The sequence below is a fragment of the Clytia hemisphaerica genome, unplaced genomic scaffold (genome assembly GCF_902728285.1).
Source record: "Clytia hemisphaerica strain Z4C2 unplaced genomic scaffold, Clytia hemisphaerica genome assembly, whole genome shotgun sequence".
Lineage (NCBI taxonomy): Eukaryota > Metazoa > Cnidaria > Hydrozoa > Leptothecata > Clytiidae > Clytia > Clytia hemisphaerica.
Window position 1 is genome coordinate 914,092 of NW_027103748.1, and position 15,795 is coordinate 929,886.

At 34.1% G+C, this 15,795-nt stretch overlaps 2 protein-coding genes across 2 annotated transcripts; both read left to right on the forward strand.

Annotated features, from left to right (window-relative positions):
- The first annotated feature begins 6,202 nt into the window (after positions 1-6,202).
- LOC136805445 (protein BUD31 homolog) lies at positions 6,203-6,637 on the forward strand. The gene has a single exon (XM_067062027.1). It carries the CDS (start codon positions 6,203-6,205, stop codon positions 6,635-6,637), a length of 435 nt encoding a protein of 144 aa, XP_066918128.1.
- A 554-nt stretch (positions 6,638-7,191) lies between these two features.
- On the forward strand, positions 7,192-11,034 carry LOC136805428 (ES1 protein homolog, mitochondrial-like). The gene is made up of 8 exons (XM_067062013.1): positions 7,192-7,300; positions 7,638-7,690; positions 7,947-8,057; positions 8,564-8,683; positions 8,867-8,959; positions 9,163-9,196; positions 10,132-10,254; positions 10,827-11,034. The coding sequence occupies exons 1-8, from the start codon at positions 7,205-7,207 to the stop codon at positions 10,950-10,952; spliced, it is 756 nt and encodes a 251-aa protein (XP_066918114.1). The 5' UTR covers positions 7,192-7,204; the 3' UTR covers positions 10,953-11,034.
- Positions 11,035-15,795: the final 4,761 nt, after the last annotated feature.

Sequence of the window (15,795 nt, forward strand, 5' to 3'; positions counted from 1 at the left end):
AGGGGTTTTTTATAACCAACCCTGAACCTAAGGTACACAAGATTGACCGTCAGTGCCCTTTGTTTCTTAAGTAAGTTTACTTTATCGAGAATAAGGGGTTTTTTATAACCAACCCTGAACCTAAGGTACGCAAGATTGACCGTCAGTTCTCTTTGTTTCTTAAGTAAAGTGACTTTATCGAGAATAGGGGTTTTTTATAACCAACCCTGAACCTAAGGTACACAAGATTGACCGTCAGTGCCCTTTGTTTCTTAAGTAAGTTTACTTTATCGAGAATAAGGGTTTTTTTATAACCAACCCTGAACCTAAGGTACACAAGATTGACCGTCAGTGCTCTTTGTTTCTTAAGTAAGTTTACTTTATCGAGAATAAGGGTTTTTTTATAACCAACCCTGAACCTAAGGTACACAAGATTGACCGTCAGTGCTCTTTGTTTCTTAAGTAAGTTTACTTTATCGAGAATAAGGGTTTTTTATAACCAACCCTGAACCTAAGGTACACAAGATTGGCCGTCAGTGCTCTTTGTTTCTTAAGTAAGTTTACTTTATCGAGAATAAGGGTTTTTTTATAACCAACCCTGAACCTAAGGTACACAAGATTGACCGTCAGTGCTCTTTGTTTCTTAAGTAAGATTACTTTATCGAGAATAAGGGGTTTTTTATAACCAACCCTGAACCTAAGGTACACAAGATTGACCGTCAGTGCCCTTTGTTTCTTAAGTAAGATTACTTTATCGAGAATAAGGGGTTTTTTATAACCAACCCTGAACCTAAGGTACACAAGATTGACCGTCAGTGCCCTTTGTTTCTTAAGTAAGTTTACTTTATCGAGAATAAGGGGTTTTTTATAACCAACCCTGAACCTAAGGTACGCAAGATTGACCGACAGTTCTCTTTGTTTCTCAAGTAAGTTTACTTTATCGAGAATAAGGGTTTTTTATAACCAACCCTGAACCTAAGGTACACAAGATTGACCGTCAGTGCTCTTTGTTTCTTAAGTAAGATTACTTTATCGAGAATAAGGGTTTTTTATAACCAACCCTGAACCTAAGGTACACAAGATTGACCGTCAGTGCCCTTTGTTTCTTAAGTAAGATTACTTTATCGAGAATAAGGGGTTTTTTATAACCAACCCTGAACCTAAGGTACACAAGATTGACCGTCAGTGCCCTTTGTTTCTTAAGTAAGTTTACTTTATCGAGAATAAGGGGTTTTTTATAACCAACCCTGAACCTAAGGTACGCAAGATTGACCGACAGTTCTCTTTGTTTCTCAAGTAAGTTTACTTTATCGAGAATAAGGGGTTTTTTATAACCAACCCTGAACCTAAGGTACACAAGATTGACCGTCAGTGCTCTTTGTTTCTTAAGTAAGATTACTTTATCGAGAATAAGGGTTTTTTATAACCAACCCTGAACCTAAGGTACACAAGATTGACCGTCAGTGCTCTTTGTTTCTTAAGTAAGTTTACTTTATCGAGAATAAGGGTTTTTTATAACCAACCCTGAACGTAAGGTACACAAGATTGACCGTCAGTGCCCTTTGTTTCTTAAGTAAGTTTACTTTATCGAGAATAAGGGGTTTTTTATAACCAACCCTGAACCTAAGGTACACAAGATTGACCGTCAGTGCTCTTTGTTTCTTAAGTAAGTTTACTTTATCGAGAATAAGGGGTTTTTTATAACCAACCCTGAACCTAAGGTACGCAAGATTGACCGTCAGTTCTCTTTGTTTCTTAAGTAAGATGACTTTATCGAGAATAGGGGTTTTTATAACCAACCCTGAACCTAAGGTACACAAGATTGACCGTCAGTGCTCTTTGTTTCTTAAGTAAGTTTACTTTATCGAGAATAAGGGTTTTTTTATAACCAACCCTGAACCTAAGGTACACAAGATTGACCGCCAGTGCTCTTTGTTTCTTAAGTAAGTTTACTTTATCGAGAATAAGGGTTTTTTATAACCAACCCTGAACCTAAGGTACACAAGATTGACCGTCAGTGCTCTTTGTTTCTTAAGTAAGATTACTTTATCGAGAATAAGGGTTTTTTATAACCAACCCTGAACCTAAGGTACACAAGATTGACCGTCAGTGCTCTTTGTTTCTTAAGTAAGTTTACTTTATCGAGAATAAGGGTTTTTTATAACCAACCCTGAACCTAAGGTACACAAGATTGACCGTCAGTGCCCTTTGTTTCTTAAGTAAGTTTACTTTATCGAGAATAAGGGGTTTTTTATAACCAACCCTGAACCTAAGGTACACAAGATTGACCGTCAGTGCTCTTTGTTTCTTAAGTAAGTTTACTTTATCGAGAATAAGGGGTTTTTTATAACCAACCCTGAACCTAAGGTACGCAAGATTGACCGTCAGTTCTCTTTGTTTCTTAAGTAAGATGACTTTATCGAGAATAGGGGTTTTTATAACCAACCCTGAACCTAAGGTACACAAGATTGACCGTCAGTGCTCTTTGTTTCTTAAGTAAGTTTACTTTATCGAGAATAAGGGTTTTTTTATAACCAACCCTGAACCTAAGGTACACAAGATTGACCGCCAGTGCTCTTTGTTTCTTAAGTAAGTTTACTTTATCGAGAATAAGGGTTTTTTTATAACCAACACTGAACCTAAGGTACACAAGATTGGTCCGTCAGTGCTCTTTGTTTCTTACGTAAGTTTACTTTATCGAGAATAAGGGTTTTTTTATAACCAACCCTGAACCTAAGGTACACAAGATTGACCGTCAGTGCTCTTTGTTTCTTAAGTAAGATTACTTTATCGAGAATAAGGGGTTTTTTATAACCAACCCTGAACCTAAGGTACACAAGATTGACCGTCAGTGCCCTTTGTTTCTTAAGTAAGTTTACTTTATCGAGAATAAGGGTTTTTTTATAACCAACCCTGAACCTAAGGTACGCAAGATTGACCGTCAGTTCTCTTTGTTTCTTAAGTAAGATGACTTTATCGAGAATAGGGGTTTTTATAACCAACCCTGAACCTAAGGTACGCAAGATTGACCGTCAGTTCTCTTTGTTTCTCAAGTCAGCTCAAGTAAATTTACTTTATCGAGAATAAGGGGTTTTTTATAACCAACCCTGAACCTAAGGTACACAAGATTGACCGTCAGTGCTCTTTGTTTCTTAAGTAAGATTACTTTATCGAGATTAAGGGTTTTTTATAACCAACCCTGAACCTAAGGTACACAAGATTGACCGTCAGTGCTCTTTGTTTCTTAAGTAAGTTTACTTTATCGAGAATAAGGGTTTTTTATAACCAACCCTGAACCTAAGGTACACAAGATTGACCGTCAGTGCTCTTTGTTTCTTAAGTTTACTTTATCGAGAATAAGGGGTTTTTTATAACCAACCCTGAACCTAAGGTACACAAGATTGACCGTCAGTGCCCTTTGTTTCTTAAGTAAGTTTACTTTATCGAGAATAAGGGCTTTTTTATAACCAACCCTTAACCTAAGGTACGCAAGATTGACCGTCAGTTCTCTTTGTTTTTTAAGTAAGATGACTTTATCGAGAATAGGGGTTTTTATAACCAACCCTGAACCTAAGGTACGCAAGATTGACCGTCAGTTCTCTTTGTTTCTCAAGTAAGTTTACTTTATCGAGAATAAGGGGTTTTTTATAACCAACCCTGAACCTAAGGTACACAAGATTGACCGTCAGTGCTCTTTGTTTCTTAAGTAAGATTACTTTATCGAGAATAAGGGTTTTTTATAACCAACCCTGAACATAAGGTACACAAGATTGACCGTCAGTGCTCTTTGTTTCTTAAGTAAGTTTACTTTATCGAGAATAAGGGTTTTTTTATAACCAACCCTGAACCTAAGGTACACAAGATTGACCGTCAGTGCTCTTTGTTTCTTAAGTAAGTTTACTTTATCGAGAATAAGGGTTTTTTATAACCAACCCTGAACCTAAGGTACACAAGATTGACCGTCAGTGCTCTTTGTTTCTTAAGTAAGTTTACTTTATCGAGAATAAGGGTTTTTTTATAACCAACCCTGAACCTAAGGTACACAAGATTGACCGTCAGTGCTCTTTGTTTCTTAAGTAAGATTACTTTATCGAGAATAAGGGGTTTTTATAACCAAACCGAAAAACACCACTCACCCGGCCGGCCGCAAAAAATTTTTTTTTGCTAAATTTCGATCCCAAAAAATCGATTTTTTAAAGCACTTGTAGAAGTGCTTCGGCATAAGAAAAATTCATGTGTGGTCATCGCACACCTAGATTTTGATTTATAGTGGTCTAGGCGTGCGATTATTCTAATACTTAATTTTCATAGTTTATATTTTCAATTGTGTTACAATATCTCTAAAAACTGGACACTCTTTCATTTTGAATATTTATCTTCAATTGCTAAAGGCTCCAAACCGTGATTACGAAGTGAACTTTTTTGAGAAAAAAGTAGAGTGAGAGAAACATTTCCCCAATTTTTTAAATCCTCACTTTATGAATGTTTCTTTTTATTTTACTCACAAATCAGCATGATTCTTTTATAAAAATCAAGTTGTATATATAAAAAAAAACAATGCAGGGCTTAGTTTGAGATGAATAAAATTTCATTTTTATAACAATGATCAGGATAAAACCTTCATTCCAAGTGATTTCTAGGCGTGCATTTTACAGTAGAATATAAAATATCACGTGCGATAAATCACACGCCTCAAAAACTGATTCACTAAAGTTTTCCACTAACCCTAACGATGATGTACGAAAAAAATTGCGGCCGGGTGACGACGAAATAAATTTTCACCCGGCCGGTGGACCAGAAACAAAAAATTTTTTCGGGTTCGCCTAGTGGTCTAAAGAAACGACTATTCTTTTTTAGAATCAACCTTACAGTCTAGTTTTTATATTTATAAAAACTAGATTGCTGACGTGTGAAAAGGAATGTCGGCGTGAATGATCCTTTTGTTTCGATAATAACATCAAAGCGGAAACTAATTTTCTTCTCGTTTCTTTCTTTCCTTTTTCTTTCTCATAACTTCAAGCTTTCCCTCAGTCTCTTCCAAGCGTGATTAGTTCAAATGGTTAGAGCGTTTGTCTCAGAAGCATGGGTTTCCGAGTTCGATCCCTCCGGGTGTCAAATTTTTCAACTCTTCAAATTTCTTATTTTAATTCTCTTTCTATTAAAATGAAGGTCAATCAAACAGGTAACTAGCATATATTACCTCCGCTCTCTGTGTAAGGTTTAGATAAGCTATGATAGCATCACTTAATAAGAACTTTTTTAAGTTTTTTTTTTCTTCAATCTTTTTTTACCACAAGCGATTATTCAAGCCTGAGATATAGAAGAACGGATATAGGCGTTTGCGCCTGCGTTTGGTGACTGACAGTTTCAGTTTCAGTTTCACTACTTTCACTTTCACTTTCACTTTCAGCCAGCGAGTGAGCGAGCATGATAATTGATTTCCGGGTCAAAATGTTTGACACTTGATCCAATCGTTTGCTTATCTTTCTTGCGTGGTCGTCATTTGAATTTCAGTATTCAGTGCTTATAAAATACGGTTGTTATAAGGGTATCAAACTCCTCACTAAGAGGGAACAGATCATAGATTCGAATTGAACGCGTAATTACTAATAGCAATTAACATTACATAACGCGTCGATATCTCTTCACTCCCATGAAATGTGATTAAAATTAAAGTGATGAGCACGAAAAAAAAATCAAGAATTGGAAAATTTGACACCCAGAGGGATCGAACTCGGAAACCCATGCTTCTGAGACAAACGCTCTAACCATTTGAGCTAACCACGCTTGGGAGAGACTGAGGGAAAGCTTGAAGTTATGAGAAAGAAAAAGGAAAGAAAGAAACGAGAAGAAAATTAGCTCCTGCTTTGTTTTGATGTTATTATCGAAACAAAAGGATCATTCACGCCGACATTCCTTTTCACACGTCAGCAATCTAGTTTTTATAAATATAAAAACTAGATTGTAAGGTTGATTCTAAAAAAGAATAGTCGTTTCTTTAGACCACTACGTTCTTTAAAGATCAGAAATCGTTATTTGACTTGGCTAAAACTTTGCACACCTTGTTCTTTGGTTAAATTTCTGGTTTTTCATTTCACAAAATTTGATTGGGGAGGAGTTCCTCACTATTAATACAATTTAGACCCAGTACGATGTACACATTTGACTGTTTTAATAATATTCTTAATTTTAATTAAATTCAATCTGTTAAAGAAACAGTGAAATGCCGAAAGTAAAAAGAAGTAGAAAGCCTCCACCAGAAGGATGGGAACTCATTGAGCCAACATTGGATGAGTTGGACGCAAAAATGAGGGAAGCTGAGCAAGACCCGCATGAAGGAAAACGAAAGGTTGAAGCCTTATGGCCTATTTTTCGACTCCATCACCAAAAGTCCAGATATATTTATGATCTATTTTATAAGAGAAAAGCTATCAGTAGGGAACTTTATGATTATTGCTTAAAAGAGAAGATTGCAGATGGTAACTTGATCGCAAAATGGAAAAAACAAGGTTTTGAAAATCTATGTTGTTTAAGATGTATACAACCACGAGATACAAACTTTGGAACAAATTGTATTTGCAGAGTACCTAAATCCAAATTGGAAGAAGGAAGAGTTGTTGAATGTATTCATTGTGGTTGCAGAGGATGCTCAGGATAATGCTATTTGATTTATACTTCTCATATCAAAAGTTGGATCTGATTTTGATCTGAAAAATAATGTGACTCCTTTAACTACTCGATACATTGTGGAAAGAGTAAAGAGACATTTTGGCCAACGATCAATTGAACTTAACTTTGGAATTAACCTTTTTAATGTATGGTTTCATTGTAGATGTATTGTAAACATTTACATTTTTTAATCAAGTTTTATTAACACTATGTTATCAAAGTACTTAAAGTATTGTTGTTATTGTTTATATTTATTTGGACTTAGCCCTATGATAAACTCTGGTGAACTCCCTTTTAATTGATTTATCTGCAGCAGTGAATACTTTGTAGCAAGAAATTTGCTAATAAATGCTTTTAATCGCCTCACTATGATTTTTTTTTTGAGTAGAAATTTAGGAATTTTTTATGTTGTTCTATACATAAACATTTTTGTAACTTTGAGGGAGAGAGGAGCTGCTCACATTGTTGAAAAGAAACTTGAATGCTTTTTCAAATATATTTCTCATTTAAAATTTCCTCATTTTCATTTAAAATTTTAATTAATAATAAAGTGATAATGCTGAAAACCATCCAACAAAGACTTTCAACACAAGAAGCTCATATTATTTTGAAAAGACTAATGGCCACCAAAGCAAACCCTATTGTAGCAGTTGTAAGTAACTCAATAACTTTATCTTCTTTTAAATATCTATTAATATGAAGATACAATGCGGTATCCAGTATCAACCAACCAATATTCAATTCTTGACTCCATGCCAATGTAAAGTCAATGTAACCTAATGTCAAAACATTTTTAGTCTGGAATTATTAGAATATATAAAGTAAAGCTATTAGCGTGGACACCGTCTTTACAAATCCAACTCGGACGTTAAAGATAACTGGTGCACTCGTACTTCTGGTCTCATTCTATTGTCTACAAAACATCGAACCATGTTCGATTTTTAAAGTAAAGCTATTTTATGTACAGGATGTTATTTTTTCCATAATAGGTGTTGGCTGGCTCTGGTGTTTATGATGGATCAGAGGTGCATGAGGCATCTGCGTATGTTACATTTTTTTGAAAAACTTACTAAAGCAGTATAAAAAAGGGTTTATTTAGGGGGTTATTGAAAATGTGGCCTAATTTAATCCGTCTGAACTTTGCTTTGACCACTGAAATATTTGTGAAGTCTAATTCAATTGCATGTTATTCTCTATTATTAAAACTCAAAGAGTAACATTTTCATTCTCCATCACTAGCTCCTCTGATTTCGACTATATTTTTCTTGACTTTAACTGTGTTTTTTCTTTTCCTTCAGAGTTATGGTAAATCTTACACGTAACAATGCAGAGTACAAGATTTATGCTCCTGATGTTGATCAGATGCATGTTGTCAACCATACGAATGGTGAAGAAATGAAGGAAACAAGGTATATATACAGAGAATCGCTTGCGATTTTTTATCGATCTTGTGTGATTTTCAGTGATTTTCTTTCTTTACGAAGATAAATTTTTTGATAATTTTACAAGGGTTACAATAACAACTGAAGAGGTGATGAACCTTGCAATACAACGCCATTTAACGCTAGGTTAAGTTTTAACACCGCAATGGCTTTTTTAAGGGCACCACTTTCAAAAAAACTGCAATCAAAGATGGCAGATATAGCTTGGGTACAAGCAGAGAGATAACCTCCCTACTTTGTTTTAAATACGTCACAAATGAGGCGTTTTCGACAATTTGGTTCGTGGTAAATTCAGTCCAAAAAGAGTGAAGTATGATTTTCTTTGAATTTTCACCAAGATTCAAAAATGGAGAAATGTAGAAGAAGAAGGAAAATGTTTTTTGTTTTGATAGTTGAATTTTATATGTAATTTCGTTTACGTAATTCAGACTGATGAACTTTAATTCATTTATTTTCCATATTTACTTCTTTAGAAATGTTTTCGTTGAGTCAGCAAGAATTGCACGTGGAGCCATTGAAAAATTAGATCAACTAGATTCATCAAAATGTGATGCTGTTATTTTTCCTGGTGGATTTGGTGCCGCTAAAAATTTGTAGGTTAATGCTCGATATTTATTTATTTTCCATGAGAGTATGACTTTTGAACCAAATATTTTCAAAACAAAAGATTTCCTTGTTGATCAAACCTTTTTAATAAAAGTATTAATGAATGGCTAGTATTCAAAAAAGAATTGTTCTATTGATAAAAAATGATTTCTTTTCTTTTAAAAATTCAGATCGAATTTCGCTGTGAAGAATGCTGAGTGTACAGTCAATGAACAAGTTGAGAAAGTCATCAAAGATTTTCACTCATCTAGCAAACCTATTGGGTAATGGTAGTGATAAATATTTCTCTGATCCTTTTCCTAGATCGCTGGTACTGTAATTAACTTGGAAATATGAATAGATTAAAGTAGATAGATTACTTTTCCAGGACCAACAGAGCTTGCGTACATTTTCAAAAGTAATATTTCAATACGAGGTTATCTAATACCTCGTGCACTGTTAATGTTTTCTTATTCTTTTTTTTTAGACTGTGTTGTATTGCCCCTGTGCTTGCTGCAAGGGTAAGAAGACTTTTGATATTATTCATCACCTTTTTATACCCCAGATTATCAAATATTTTTTATATTTAACCTACAGATATAAATGATACGATCATGAGAAAAGTTTGAGATATTTGTTTTTCTTAGCTTTTACTTCTAATGATACTAGAAATTCACCGAGAATCATAAACTAACTGGTCCTTTAAATTAATTTAAAACCATCTAAAACCATCTAAAGTCTGTCTCGAAATAATTTGCAGCTGGAGACAAAAATGGCTGTAACTTATGATAGAATTCGAATCAAGATGCGATTTTGTGCTCGTTAAAAAGATATTCGTGAGTGGAATATTATCAAGTAAAAAATTTGAGAAAAAAAAGGAAAATGAAAATGAAAAATGAAGAAGAAAAAAATCAACTTCTTGTAGAAATGTGGTATAATTACCATTTTCACAGGAGTGACTCTTCAATCTTAGATCATCATCAGTGTCAAAAAATTTTTCAAAAATATTCATTCAATCAAAAGATATCAAACAAAGTTTATTGCTTGTTGACTCTATAAACACTATAAAGTAGTAAAAAACGACAAAAAAACAGCCTTTTGTCGATCAACCAGCAATAAACTTTGTTCGATATCTTTTGATTGAATAAATATTTTTGAAAAATTTTTTGACACTGATGATGATCTAAGATTGAAGAGTCACTCCTGTGAAAATGGTAATTATACCACATTTCTACAAGAAGTTGATTTTTTTCTTCTTCATTTTTCATTTTCATTTTCCTTTTTTTTCTCAAATTTTTTACTTGATAATATTCCACTCACGAATATCTTTTTAACGAGCACAACATCGCATCTTGATTCGAATTCTATCAAAAGTTACAGCCATTTTTGTCTCCAGCTGCAAACTATTTCGAGACAGACTTTAGTCATTAAATTCAAAATTCACTTATTTTGGCAGACAATACAAGGATGTGAATTAACCATGGGACAAGACGATGAGCAAGGAGGGAAATTTCCTTACGCAGGAGCATGTGGAGCCGCTACCGCAATGGGTGCAAAACATATCAACAAGAATGTGGATGTATCTTTTCAGTGTGTCCGTGTTTGAAAAATTTAGCTTTAGATGATTATTTAACCTAAGTCCAATGAGTGAAAGAACAGTCAGTCGAGGTGAGAAAATCCTCTATTACGGAATGAACTAGTTTATTTTCTGCTCCCGTGAAAATCGTCAATTAAAAATGTTAGGGTGATTCAGAAAGGTGCTTTGTATATTTAGGCTTGCACCTCAGATTTAATTTAAACATCGACATTTATCTTACAGCCTATGCAAAACTTTCAAAAAATTCGAGCTTTTTATAAAAGCAATAATTTCTTGAAGTTTTTTGTGTTAGCTAGATGTTGATTGATCAGCTTTATCATCAGTCAGCTCCATACTTTTTTTAAAGTTACTATTCAATATTTTCGACAACAGGTTAATCATGTAGGGATTCTAGGCTACTTCATAAATACCAATGCCACGTTTAAAGCGTAAAATTGCCTGGAGTTGTCTATTGTGTAGAGCAGTTAGGTCCTTGCGCTTTGTAAAAGCTACCGTCGACGAAAAGAAGTTTTAATAGAAAGAGTTTTTCTTTAATATGGTGTTCACGACAACAGGAGGTTCATGTAGATGCCACCAATAAAATAGTGACAACACCTGCGTACATGTGCGATACTAAAGTTCACGAAATCCATGATGGTGTCGGCAAAATGGTCCAAGAGGTCCTCAAGATGATCAGCTAAAGTCAATGATTACATCGTAGAGAAGTTATGAACCAATCGTAAATGGTCATAAATGCAAATAAACATGTGAGCCAAACGAAATTTACGGATATAAAAGTTTTGGGAAAATTTGACAAAAAGAGATAATATTTCCAATGACTTAAAAAAAAACAAGGACTATGGCAATGATACGAAAATGTTCGGTCGCCGTTGCTTCTAAGACCATTTTTAGAATAGTAAATTTTTAGCAGCACTTTTATTTTTTTGTAAATTGAAAAGAATTAGAAAACATAAATAAATTGAAAAATGAAAAACAACTTAAACGACTTTTTTTTGTTACTACAAAATAGTTTGAACTGACTTTGAAACATCGTCAATCAATCTGATTAGTTTTATTCTTCAGAGCCTTTTAGTGAGACAAAAACCACCATATTTCGATATTATTCTTTGAAAGTTCTCGATAAATTTATGCACTCCAGAATTTCTCTCTCAGAGTATGGTGACATTGGAAAATCAAGAGCTGATCTAACAAGGACACCAATCCAGCTTAAGTAAGATATTAACTTCATATTTATTTTTCGTTATTTTCATTTTTACTTATCCTTCTTATAAGTAGTTAGGTGGCGGCTCATTTTGATAATGCTCTATTTACACCAACATGACTCTTTTTCGTCTTGGATATTTGTTTTTTACCATAAACCTATTATAAAGACTCGGCAAGAATAAACAGAGTTGTTTACCTTCGCTCAAAATACTGTTATCAGCAAAAAAGTTGACATCGTGACATTCAGATGTCCAAGCTCTTGAAGTAATAGTGATTTGTTATTGATTTCTTAATGGGTTTCACTTGTACAATTATGAAATGTTATATACTCATAGTAAGATATAACACTGAGCTTTTATTATTGTGACAATTAACTGTGCATAATTTGATTGATTCTGTTGGAAAACAAATTTAGATGTTAATGCAGATAAATCGCAAACTTTGTCGTTTTACAGACAAATTGATGTAGTATTTTAAATTGGTTTATGATTTCTATTGATATCTGTTTGGAATTCGTGGCATTTGCAATTAGTTCGTTAAGGAAGAGACGATTCCATTGACCAGAAAGTACAGGCTGTTTGATAAATTAGGATAAGGCGGCGTTTGTTCTCCGAAAATCTTTTTCAGGTTTCCAGGCCTACTTTTGGTATCATGATATCTTGATTCTGTTCCTAGGCGGTTTATCATTAGTTTTTTAATTAGATTTCTTTTAGCAGTGAACATTACCTGCATTTTTTACATACCAGGAAATTAAATATGCTTGTTAGATTGCCACAGAAATGCAGAACATTAAATTTAAATATAGTTTCAGGAAGTCTACGGTATTTAACGATTGGTAGTATTTCTTCATGATTCCAAAGTGTTTGCTGATTTCTCAATTTTCACTGAATTGAAAAACCTTAATGTTATATGATTAGGTTTTTAATTTCGTGACAAGAAGAGTAAGTTGTTTCAGGGTGTGAATATAGGTGCTGGCTGCTGTTTTACCTGTCAAGGCGCAGGCTTTTCAAAATTTAATCTTTTCGTCAAGCATTTGTTCGTGTTTTTCTTACTTACCATATAAAGAACGTGTAATCTGGATTAAAGATACCTAAACATCAACACATTTATTTTAGAACGAGTTTTAGCCTTGAAAGAAAACTTCAAGAACCTCTTGTCGGTTACCACATTTTGATTGCTTGCAGGTGGTTAGATTTATCGAGCCTTTTAACTTGATCGTCGCAAAGATGATCGGCCTTGTGATGAAAAAAGCGTTAAAAGAGTTAATGCGCCTACAATCACAACTCTATCCTTATCTTTGTCAAAAATCCTCTTGTTTGCTTCGGTCAAAGTTGAAGGTTTTTGAAACGTCTTTTTAATAGATGTTCACGAACTTGTCGTGAGCTGACCCATTTGTCACGATTCGGAGATAAAGAAGATAAGCTCGCCCAGTTTCTTGCTTCAATGAAAAACCTTTAACCCATTTTTAGCAATTTGTCTTGTCAACGGTTTTTTACTATGATAGTATGAAGGTATTGTATTTCATTCAACAGTGGACAATATTGCGTTGAAAGTGAACTACAGTTTTCAGTTAAAAGTGCCACTCAAAGTGGTCGAGATCAAGGAGCAAAACATGATATATTGTGATATTTTTTAAAGTGCTTGGATCAATTAAATCCAAACTAATTTGGTCGTTCCATAGTAATTGAGGCAATTTTCCTTTATCAAGTGTTTTTTATTGATGATTTATTGTCAATTTGGGTGAAATAAATCCATTTGTTATTTACTCTTGGTCGCTGTAATTTTTGCTTTTTGAAGGAAATGGGTTTATGTTTTTATTTGCCATAGGATATGCCTCCCTTTCCTGATGTTGAAATTTGATCAATCTAGCCCCAAAAATAATTTTATTAGAAACATAAAGTATCAAAATTCTTAATTCTTTTAATATGTATGCCTGTATGCCTTCAAAAATCTGCTCGCATCACTTTTTGTTGGGTATGTTTTTATGTTGTGCGTGTCTTCAATCCCTTCGCCCATCATTCTAATACCCAATATTTTCGTCAGAAAAGGGTGTGCAAGTGATGAGACCCCTTTCTTATGTAAAAATTACATTTGTTTATCTTGCGCATGTCAAATTTGGAGTGAATATACAAGCATATGATATTTCAATGAAGTTATATTAACTTTGATGCTTTTTGTAAGAGGGTAAACCATCATTTTAAACTGGATAGTGTTTTAAGTTTTATTTGGGGGTGATCTCAGAGTCACAGTTTCAAGTCAATTGCTGTTACGCCTGTACCCTCTAGATTTATGGTCGGATATCAATGTTTTTACCACAAGTAGAAGATAAGTGCAAGCAATGAAAGTGGATTGTGTTTTTCTTGGATTTTTTTTTGTGACTTTCGCTGAGACGACTGTACTAATTTGTTCAGAAATTCATGCTATCGATAATATAGCCTTCGGAATCTAAAAGAGGTGAAAACGACCTGCTGAGATGGTGACATAACAGGAAAACAACACCGAAGGATAGAGCTTCATTCGAATTATTTGGAGAGAGTTATGAACTCTATAAAAGGGTAACGAGACAAAGGGTAGCTTCTCTCCCTCAAGTAATTTCATTCATACCGATACTGCTCTTACAAAACAACTTATTTTGATCAATAAATGATTCCCCGTGAAAAGATTGATGTAGAATGATGCCATCTCGTGTTATCTCTTTTTTATCAAAACCTTTTCACACCTTGTTGCAATGATTCGCATCCATCAAGATGCTTGCCTTTGAGTTTTTTCACTGTTTCGTTGGCATTAAGGTTCATGTTAGGTTCAGATCTTATTTTTTCAAGCTTAATGACAGTGAAGTCTCGAACACTCGGACACTCACGGGCAACGAAAATTTTTGTTCGAGTTAAGGAAGCGTGTTTATAAGGTTCAGATCATATTTTTCAAAGCTCTAAAGAAGAATTTTGGATTGGAACTAAACATACGATATGTTATTTGGTTGAATTTTACGCAAGATATTTTTCGTTTACCTTTGTTATAGAGCTATCATCATCTATAAAAAAAGGAGGGAAATTCCAGGCCGCCACTTTTGAACAAAAATGAGCGCTTTTGTCTTTAGAAAAAATATTGCTTCTAAAACAGATTCATACTAAAATATGAAGTAAATTTGGGAGACATTAAACTTTTTTTAACTGATACTCTCCTCTCTTCGGACATCGCCTTGCTGACATTAATATTGTACCATTTTGCTACCATTTGTAATATCAAGACTTTTGTTCATTCTCATGTGCTCGTGCAAATTGGATCGCCTTGCTTGCTCTGCAACCTGTTTCATTGCGAAAGACTATTTTTCGAGTTTTAATGTTAAACCAAAATAACTGATTATTGCCGACTTCAATTTTCTCACGAGTTCTCGTCAACTTAATTTTGCTATGTATGGTTTTGTTTCTCAAAAGCGTTTGGACAAATTTTATAGCATGATTTTTTGGCGCTCTATCTTATCAATCACCTGATTTAAATATTTTGTTCTGAACGTTCGGAAATTTTTCAACATCTGAAATGTTTGGATTAGGGAATTTCGGTTTCGCTTGACCGTGCCACGTTCTTGCAACGGGCGGTCTTGGCGGTCAATTCCAACTGCAGTTTGAATCTAAAGGCCGACTACTACTCCTCTCCGATGGGAAATTTGCCCATTTTTTGGAGCTTTAGCATGAGCCGCCTATCCGCCATTGAAATATCAGATAGCTTTGGTTTCGTTTCTCGAAAGGATTTCAACTAATTTTGTAACATAAGCTTCGGCGCTCATCTTATCTATCAGTACAACTGTTTCGATAATTCGCATCGTGCTAATACACATTACACTCCGAAACTCCGAAGTCACAAAAAGTTCATTGACCGATGATATCTTTTTTTAGGTCTTGAAGAGACCTTTTTATTGCGAAGTACCAATATCCTTATAAATTAATGATTTTTTAAAAGGAAAGAAGTCTTCTAATTTCATTTTCTTTTTTCGAGTGAGAAGTCGAGGGAGAAAGAAGAAATATCATAATTTCATGAAAAGATGTGAGAATTTTAAAACATGTTAGAGTTGAGAATTTCGCCGTGAAGTCGTGAAGTGCTTGAACTGTTTTTGCCTGCTTTGAATTTCCTATGACCTTGTCGTAAACGAAGAATATTTTGCTGACCTTACAATTTTCACTGTTTGGGTTCTATTGATTATTTTTCACAATATTTCTTCATCTGCTTTTTGTTATTTGTTATCATTTCTTTCACTTTCTTTAAAAAATTGAAGAATTTGTGAAAAGACTTCGTGTTCAAAGTTTGCTTAGATAAGCAGTGTTA

Excerpts from the sequence above, each read along its gene's own strand:
- LOC136805445 (XM_067062027.1), top strand. The coding sequence starts at position 6,203 with ATGCCGAAAGTAAAAAGAAGTAGAAAGCCTCCACCAGAAGGATGGGAA.
- LOC136805428 (XM_067062013.1), top strand. The coding sequence starts at position 7,205 with ATGCTGAAAACCATCCAACAAAGACTTTCAACACAAGAAGCTCATATT. Across the intron at positions 8,058-8,563 it reads GAAGAAATGAAGGAAACAAG|AAATGTTTTCGTTGAGTCAG; the intron begins GTATATATACAG and ends TTACTTCTTTAG. Across the intron at positions 10,255-10,826 it reads ATATCAACAAGAATGTGGAT|GAGGTTCATGTAGATGCCAC; the intron begins GTATCTTTTCAG and ends TCACGACAACAG.